General features: G+C 42.8%; 1 protein-coding gene across 1 annotated transcript in view; it reads right to left on the bottom strand.

The window, feature by feature from the left end:
• Positions 1-55: 55 nt before the first annotated feature.
• LOC110572733 (zinc finger protein 660-like) overlaps positions 56-9,778 on the bottom strand; it is a 33,856-nt gene continuing 24,133 nt past the window's right edge. Inside the window, exons 7-8 of the mRNA XM_044911350.1 lie at positions 2,181-2,290; positions 56-293 (exon numbers count right to left, since the gene is read on the bottom strand). Coding sequence (XP_044767285.1) covers positions 56-293; positions 2,181-2,290 — 348 coding nt within the window. The remainder of the gene's footprint in view (positions 294-2,180; positions 2,291-9,778) is intronic.

The raw sequence follows: 9,778 nt of genomic DNA, 5'->3' as shown, positions 1-9,778 counted from the left end.
AGAAGCAAGTTGTGTGGCCCTAGAAAACCTGGCAAATTCCATTACATTGTAGGGGTCAACTGTTACCCTCTTTGCTGGATGTTCTGTCTTCTGGGCCCACAGCGATGGCAACCCTGTCTGCCCGGACCCATGGGAGCATCAGTGGTCCCCCGACAGTCTGGGTTGCATGTCTCCTCCCACTGCCCTGTGCAGCAGCCCTGTCCCCAAAGCCCAGGGCAATGGCAGCCTGGCACATGGTGACCATGGCAGCCCTCAGGATCTCTGAACCCCTTTCAAAGTCATACCTCCCCTTACTTGAAGGATAACACATATCTGTGGCCTATTCTGCAGAATCCCAGAAATCCAACAGCCTTTTTTTTTTTTAAAGATTTTATTTATTTGAGAGAGAGAAAGAGAGAGAGCATGAGAGGGGGAGGGTCAGAGGGAGAAGCAGACTCCCTGCCGAGCAGGGAGCCTGATGCGGGACTCGATCCCGGGACTCCGGGATCATGACCTGAGCCGAAGGCAGTCGCTTAACCGACTGAGCCACCCAGGCGCCCCCCAACAGCCTTTCTTCTGAGGTGGTCCCGTGAATTTTATTTTTAACAGGGTCCTTAGTGGTGCTGATGCTTCTCTTGCAGAGCCCTTTCCACAGCATCCCCCCAATACCTTTCCATCAGCACTAAGCTAGAGAGAGCAAGGAGAGCACTCTTGATCTTCTTAACAGATTACCGTCACTTCTCAACACCACTACTGTGGTTTTCTTGCATTCAGCAAATGATGAGGAAGGAACTGAACCAGGACAGGTGACCCCTTTGTGGAGGGAGGGGCTGCTACAGGGAAGGTCTGAGGACCCCATCAGGGGTTCACGGGTAGCACAGATGCAGGTCTTCAGAGGGGTGTGGCATCCTTAGCCTTTGAGCAAGCCTGAGCCTGTGAGCCCTGCATGTGGGTGTGGCTACTGCCTCCATGCGCCTGTGCAGGCTTTAGTGTTAGGTGGGGTGACCCCTAGCTTTCCCAGCAGAAGTTAGGAGTCTAAGGAAGCCTGCCTGGAGAAGAGGCCGGGTTAGATCTGCACGTTCTCCACCTGGGCAGTTTTTATGTGTTTTTTTTTTATTTTTTTAAGATTTTATTTATTTGACAGACACTGAGAGCAGGAACACAAGCAGGAGGAGTGGGAAAGGGAGAAGCAGGATACTGGGATCATGACCTGAGCCCAAGGCAGATGCTTAATGACTGAGCCACCCAGGCGCCTACTGGGTTATTTTTGAGGAAATCAGGAGGACAGTGCTCTGTGAGTGCCTCCAGACCCCAAAGTGATCAAGTAGCATGTACCTGAGCCAGACTCTGGGTGCAGCTGAGGGCCAAGCCCACAGCTATGTGTCAGAGTGCACATGTGGGGCCAAAACCTTGGTGTCCACTGTTAGGGCCTAAGTGGAGTAAGCACTGCTGGATACCTTATCTTATTTATTTTGGGAGTCTAGTTCCAGGACCAGGTGCTGCCCTCAGAGGCATCTAAATTTTAGGAGGTACAGCATTCAGGGACTGGAGGGGACTGGGGATGCTGAGCACCCTGTGTGCACATGCACAAGGGATTGCTGGAAGGAAAAGGTGGAATTGGGGGCCGTCAGGGACCCATGAAGGGATAGCCCATGTTAGCAGGACAGGTTCTAGTTCCACCTGGAGCTGAAATCTGGGCTTGGGTAGCAAATGCATCTGGGCAGGTGGTTCAGGGGCCCAGGCTGGAGGGGCCGGGTTGCAGCTGCCAATTCTGTGTTGGGAGGGGTGGTATTTTCCAGACCTTTGGGCTCCGACTGGTGCTGGTTTGGGCAGATAGCACCTCTCCTAGAACAGGCAATGTTACACAGTTGGGGTATGTGAATGGCAGAACTGGACCAGTGTCTGGGCAAGGCCTGAGTGGCCTGGGAGATTGGCATGTGGCCAGAAGCAAAGCAAATCGCTTTCAGGACCCAACTTCCACATTGCAACCCCTGGCCTCAGGTCCAGCCACTAGCAAGATAAGTCGTTTCCTGACAGCCTGTGCCCAGATGCCAGAATTGCCATCCTTGCCCCCAGGGCCAGGAGGGCCTAGTGCATGTCTTAGCCTCCAACAATAATAGAAAATACTTGTATCATCAAAGTGATGCACTAAGAGGGTGCCACCATTATCTGTGTTGGGAAGCTCTGCTGGAATGTGGTACCTGAGTCTAAGGGTGACAGATACAATCAGACAAATCCATACTGAAGGACATCCTGCAATGAGTGCATCCTTCAAAACTGTCATTATCCTGAGGACAAAGGAGTGGCAACTCTAGTATAAGAAAACAAGAGTCAAAGCAATTAAACACAGTGTCCACCATAACTGGATTGTAGATTTATAAAAACAGAGAAGACATCATTGTATCAGTGGGGAGAATCTGTGTATGGACTGTCTACTAAATTGGCTGTCTAGTGTTTATGTGTGATAGTTTTATTGTGTTAGGAGAACCACCTCCACATTAGAGGATCCAAGATCCAAGTTTCTAGTAGATTTTCTGTGTCCCAACGGTCCTCTTCCTGGTTTGGAAACAGCCATCTTCATGCCATATCCTCACGTGGTGGGGAGAGGGAGCTCTAGTCTCTTCTTACATGGCACGTCATCTTAATGTGAAAGCTCCACCCTCAAGACTTCATCCAAATCTGATCACCCCCACAGACCCCACCCCAGACTGACATCCCAGTGAGGAATAGCCTTCACATTATGAATCCGGAGGAACACAACTATTGCATTGATAGCAATAGTTAGGCATCAACAGCCAAAGTGCCACCATGGTGGTACAGCAGCCCCTTGTCTCAGAACCACCAAGATAATCCACATGTGCAAAAATCAACATGATCACTGATCCACATTCCATGCAATCTGTGATACAGGGCATTCAACTCTACAAATGTATAAACAAGCAGTGTTTCAGTAGAGATGATTAGTTAATCATCTCCATGGAAAATCTGTGGCATCTCTCCCTCTGCCCTCAGCCTGCTTGTCCTCTCTCTCTCTCAAATAAATAGATAAAATCTTAAAAAATAATAAATACTTTTTCCCTGAACTTTTTTTTTTTAAGATTTTATTTATTTGACAGAGAGAGACACAGCAAGAGAGGGAACACGAGCAGGGGGAGGGGGAGAGGGAGAAGCAGGCTTCCCGCCGAGCAGGGAGCCCGATGCGGGGCTCAATCCCAGGTCCCTGGGATCATGACCTGAGCCGAAGGCAGATGCTTAACGACTGAGCCACCCAGGCGCCCCTGACGTGTTTCTATGTGTATTAATTTCTACTGTTGTTGTAATAGATTTCTGTGAATGTAGCAGCCTGAGGGCAACACCCATTTGTTTCCTCACAGGTAGGATTGGGTCCTAGCTCATGTGTCAGATTAATAGAGTGGTTGACCAGCTAGCTGGTTTACATGGGAAAGTGTTTTGCCGGTCCAAATGTTGTAACATGTCCATACTTTTCCAGAATGTCATATACTTAGAATCATACAATATGTAGCCTTTGCAGATTGGAGTCTTTCACCTAGTAATATGCTTTTAAGGTCCTTCCATGTCTTTTCCTGGCTCGATAGTTCATTTTTTAGCAATGAATAATATTCCATTTTCTGGATATGTTACAGATTATTTAACAATTCACCCACTGAAACACATCTTGGTTGCTTCCAAGTTTTGGCAGTTATGCATAAGTTCCCATAAACATTCATGTGCAGGGTTTTACATGGACGTAAGTTTTCAGCTCATTGTATAAATACCAAGGAATGTGAGTGCTAGATTATATGGTAAGAGTATGTTTAGTTTTGTAAGAAACAGTTAAATTGCCTTCCAAAGTGGCTCTAGCATTCCCAGAAGCAGCAAATGAATAGTCCCTGTTGCTCAACGTCCGGACTAGCATTTGGCGGTGTCAGTGTTTTAGATTTTGGCCATTGTAGTAGATGCGTAGTGGTAACTCATTGTTTTACTTTTCAGTTGTCTAACAATAGAAAATGTAGAACATATTTTCATATGCTTGATTTGCCATCTGTGTATCTTCTTTGGTGAGGTGTTTATTCCAGTCTTCCCATATTTAAATGATGTTTTTTGTTTTCTTATTGTTGTGCTTTGAGAGTGTTCTTTGTATATTCTGGATAACAGTCCATTTAGAAATGTGCTTTACAAATATTTTATCCCAGCCTGTGGCTTGTTTTCTCATTCTCTCGCCAGTGTGTTTTGCAGAACAGAAGTTTTTAATTTAAATGAAATCCAAATTATTACTGCCTTTGGTGTTGGTCAGAAAAAGTCATCATGAAACCAAGGTCATCTAGATTTTCTCCTGTGTCATCTTCTAAGAATTTTATAGTTCTGCATTTCACATTTACATCAGTAATTCATTGTGAGTTGAATTTTGTGAAAGGAATAAGGAACCTATGTCTAGATGTAATTTTTTGGGAAGATTGATGTCCAGTTGCTTCAGCACATCTGTTGAAAAGACTACCTTTTTTCTATACTATTGCCTTTGCTTCTTTGTCAACAATCAGTTGACTATTTATATGGGTCCATTTCTGAGCTCTCCATTATGCTCCTTTATCAATTTATGTATCCGTTTGCCAATACCACAGTTTTCATTACTGTATATTTATAGGAAGCCTTGAAATCAAGTAATATCAGTCCTCTGACTTTGTTCATTTCTTTCGATATTTTGTTTGCCACTGTGCATCTTTTGACTATCTATATAAACTTTAGGGTCAATTTGTTCATATCCACAGAATAACTTGCCTATTTAGTTTGGGATTGCATTGAATATCGACTGTAAGTCAATTTGGGAAGAACTGACACCTTATAAATATTGAGTCTTCCTGTCCATGTACATGGATAATCTCTTCATTTATTTAGTTCTTTGATTCTGTTAATCAGCTCTGTATATTTCCTCATGTAGATCCTGTACATACTATGTTAGATTTATACCTAAGTGTAAGGTCTTTTCTGGTGCTAGCCTATTATTTTCAAGTTCCACTTGTTCATTGCTAGTTTGTATTCTGTCTTAGTCAGTTTGAGCTGTTATAAAAAAAGTAACATAGACTAGGTGGTTTATAAACAACAGGTGTTTCTCACAGTTCTGGAGGCTAGGAAGACCAAGATCAATGTGCTAGCTAATTAGGTATCAGTGAGAACCCTATTCTTGGCTGCAAAAGGCTATCTTGTTGCATTCTCATATGATGGAGAGTAAGAGAGCTCTCTGAGGTCCCTTGTATAAGGCTACTAATCTCATTCATAAGGGTTCCACTCTCATGCAGTAATTACCTCCCAAAGGCACCACTTCCACATACCACCACATTGTGGGTTAGAATTGCACCATATGGCATTTAGGTGGGTAACACAAACAGCACATTGTGTTAACCTTGTGTCCTTCAGTCTTGCTATTACCACTTTTTAGTTCTGCAAGTTTTTTTGTTGATTCTGTGGAGTTTCTACATAGACAATATGATCTGTGAACAAGACAGTTTTATTTCTTGCTTCCTAATGACTGTCCTATGTACTTCTTTTTTTTTTTTTTAAAGATTTTATTTATTTATTTCAGAGAGAGAGAATGAGAGAGAGCACATGAGAGGGGGGAGGGTCAGAGGGAGAAGCAGACTCCCTGCTGAGCAGGGAGCCCGATGCGGGACTCGATGCGGGACTTGATCCAGGGACTCCAGGATCATGACCTGAGCCGAAGGCAGTCGCTTAACCAACTGAGCCACCCAGGCACCCTGTCCTATGTACTTCTTTTTCTTATTGCATTAGCTAGTGTTGAACTTCCAGTATGATGTTGAACAAGAATGGTGAGAGGACATCCTTGCCACTGAATTACGCATTTTAAAAGTGGATTTTTTGGTATGACGTATCTTAGTAAATCAAGTAAAAACATCTAATAGCTTCACATTGAACTTAGAAAAAAAATTTGATATCCTGACCCTGTACTACAAGGACTTGGAGATATAAGGTCCAGTGTCCATTGCAATAATGTAGGACAGAGATGATTAGTCTAATAGCAATAATAACAAAAAAATTGGAGATGATTTTTGTTTTTTTGTTTTTTAGAATTGGAAGTGATTCTAGCATAAAATGAACATACTGTGTTCCCCAAATCCCAGCATTAGATTCATGGGGTATCAAAAGGTCTCCTGGCTCCATCTTACTAGATTCCAGTTTACAGTTTCATACTGTCCTACTTCTCACTGAACTAAAGGTATAAAAGGACTCTTACTCTTCATATCTATAGAACACTTCCTTTATACTTCTTATGTCCTGGGTTCATTTTCATGTTCTACAACTCTTTTTTTTTTTTAAGATTTTATTTATTTATTTGAGCGAGAGCAAGAGAGAGAGAGAGAGAAAGCATGATCAGGGGAAGAGGTAGATGGAGAGGGAGAAGCAGACTCCATCCTGAGCAGGGAGCTGGATGTGGGACTTGATCTCAGGACCCTGGGATCATGACCTGAGCTGAAGGCAGACGCTTAACCGACTGAGCCACGCAGGCGTCCCTCATTTTCATGTTATACAACTCTTAAAATAATCTTTAACTCATGCATTTTTCCCCAAATTTTTAATGTAGTAACACAGGGAAAATGTGTAAACTAAATATAAAGTAGGTTACAGAAAAATTTCTAAATAAAAAGGAATTTTTCTAGAGTTGAAAGAATCATGTAATGCTTAATAGTAAAATCATAAATTGAGATTTTTATAGCCTTTGAAAAACTCTTCTAGTAACATTATTGAATCCTATTTATTGCCTGATAAAACTTCTACACATGAATAACTGTGAAACTAGTGTACAAGTATCTTAGGCAGTTTATCTAAACAGTATTTCAGTATTTCACTTTCAACAATTATACTGGGTTAAGGGTCCTACGTATGTAGCAGGAAAGGATGTGCAAGAAGTTATTAGCATGAAGAAAACTGCTCTTTCCTAGTCAAGCAATCAGGAGGTTTGAGAGTAAATATTCTGTGTTGTATTAGAATTTCACTCCAGTTTGTTTTTGTTTGTTTTGATATATGACCATGGACAGCTTTTAAGCCTCCACCTCTCTCAATTGCCTTCCCTGTTTCTGGTACAGTTTAAGGTATAATTGATATACCAAAAACAAAACAAAATAAAAACCCCCCCAAAACCCCAAACCACATATTCAATGTATCCTCCCTCATCCCTTCTACTCCACAAGTGGTCAAACTTAGAAATCCAGGTGCTCTTTTGTTTGGTGCTCTCAGGAAGATCAAACCACTTGCAGGACCGCCTCATAAAATGAGTCTCCTTTTCTTGCTCTCTCAAGCCATTTTTCTGGCAACTTTGGAAACCTGCCCTACTCTCCCCAGAAAGTCTCATTATACATTAAACATTTTTTAAAAAGATTTTATTTATTTGACAGAGAGAGACACAGTGAGAGAGGGAAGACAAGCAGGGGGACTGGGAGAGGGAGAAGCAGGCCACCAGCCGAGCAGGGAGCCTGATGCGGGGCTCGATCCTAGGACCCTGGGATCATGACCTGAGCCGAAGGCAGACGCGCTTAATGACTGAGCCACCCAGGCGCCCCTACATTAAACATTTTTATCCCCTCTTCGTGTCTAGCATTATCAGTCTTGACATCCAGGACTAATTTTGGATAGGGGTTCATCTTGTGTCTGTGGGATATCTAAAAGTACTAAATTAACTATTTCCGAGGGGGTGAATATGTTAAGTTTCTAGTTGGCCTACAAACAAACAAACAAACAAAAAAACCCAATGTATCCTCAAACGTTTATGTTCATTCTTAAATATTTTTTTAAGATTTTATTTATTTGAAAGAGAGACACAGCGAGAGAGGGAACACAAGCAGGGGGAGTGGGAGAGAAAAAGCAGGCTTCCCGCCGAGCAGGGAGCCCGATGTGGGGCTTGATCCTAGGACCCTGGGATCATGACCTGAGCCGAAGGCAGACGCTTAACGACTGAGCCACCCAGGCGCCCCCATATATGTTCATTCTTTGTGTGTGTGTGTGTTATGTTAATCACCATACATTACAGCATTAGTTTTTGATGTAGTGTTCCATGATTTATTGTTTGCATATAACACCCAGTGCTCCATGCAGTACGTGTCCTCTTTAATACCCATCACCAGGCTAACCCATCCTCCCATCCCCCTCCCCTCTAGAACCCTCAGTTTATTATTCAGAGTCCATTGTCTCTCATGGTTCGTCTCCCCCTCCAATTTCCACACTTCATTTTTCCATTCCTGCTATCTTTTTTTTTAAATATATAATGTATTATTTGTTTCAGAGGTACAAGTCTGTGATTCAACAGTCTTACACAATTCACACCTCTCACCATAGCACATGCCCTCCCTAATGTCTGTCACCCAGCCAACCCTTCCCTCCCACCCCCACCACTCCAGCAACCCTCAGTTTGTTTCCTGAGATTAAGAATTCCTCATATCATTGAGGTCATATGATACATGTCTTTCTCTGATTGGCTTACTTCGGTCAGCATAATACTCTCCAGTTCCATCCACATCGTTGCAAATGGCAAGATTTCGTTCCTTTTGATGGCTGCATAATATTCCATTGTATATATATATACCACTTCTTTATCCAATCATCTGTCGATGGACATCTTGGCTCTTTCCACAGTTTGGCTATTGTGGACATTGCTGCTATAAACATCGGGGTACATGTACCCTTTCGGATCCCTACTTTTGTATCTTTGGGGTAAATACCCAATAGAGCAATTGCTGGGTCGTATGGTAGCTCTATTTTCAACTTTTTGAGGAACCTCCATACTGTTTTCCACAGTGGCTGCACCAGCTTGCAATCCCACCAACAGTGTAGGAGGGTTCCCCTTTCTCTGCATCCCCGCCAACATCTGTCGTTTCCTGACTTGTTAATTTTAGCCATTCTGACTGGTGTGAGGTGGTATCTCACTGAGGTTTTGATGTGGATTTCCCTGATGCCAGGTGATGTTGAGCACTTTTTCATGTGTCTGTTGGCCATTTGGATGTCTTCTTTGGAAAAATGCCTGTTCATGTCTTCTGCCCATTTCTTGATTGGATCATTTGTTCTTTGGGTGTTGAGTTTAATAAGTTCTTTATAGATTTTGGATACTAGCCCTTTATCTGATATGTCATTTGCAGATATCTTCTCCCATCCTGTCGGTTGTTTTTTGGTTTTGTTGACTGTTTCTTTTGCTGTGCAAAAGCTTTTTATCTTGATGAACACCAGTAGTTCATTTTTGCCCTTGCTTCCCTTGCCTTTGGCGATGTTTCTAGAAAGAAGTTGCTGTGGCTGAGGTCGAAGAGGTTGCTGCCTGTGTTCTCCTTTAGGATTTTGATGGACTCTGGTCTCACATTGAAGTCTTTCAACCATTTTGAGTCTATTTTTGTGTGTGGTATAAGGAAATGGTCCAGTTTCATTCTTCTGCATGTGGCTGTCCAATTTTCCCAACACCATTTGTTGAAGAGACTGTCTTTTTTTTCCATTGGACATTCTTTCCTGCTTTGGCGAAGATTAGTTGACCATGGAGTTGAGGGTCCATTTCTGGGCTCTCTATTCTGTTCCATTGATCTATGTGTCTGTTTCTGTGCCAGTACCATACTGTCTTGATGACGACAGCTTTATAATAGAGCTAGAAGTCCGGAATTGTGATGCCACCAGCTTTGCTTTGCTTTTTCAACATTCCTCTGGCTATTCAGGGTCTTTTCTGGTTCCATACAAATTTTAGGATTATTTGCTCCATTTCTTTGAAAAAAGTTGATGGTATTTTAATAGGGATTGCATTGAATGTGTAGATTGC

The sequence above is a fragment of the Neomonachus schauinslandi genome, chromosome 16 (assembly GCF_002201575.2).
Source record: "Neomonachus schauinslandi chromosome 16, ASM220157v2, whole genome shotgun sequence".
Lineage (NCBI taxonomy): Eukaryota > Metazoa > Chordata > Mammalia > Carnivora > Phocidae > Neomonachus > Neomonachus schauinslandi.
The sequence above is the reverse complement of the archived record's forward strand: the minus strand, read 5'-3'. Positions and strand labels throughout refer to the sequence as shown.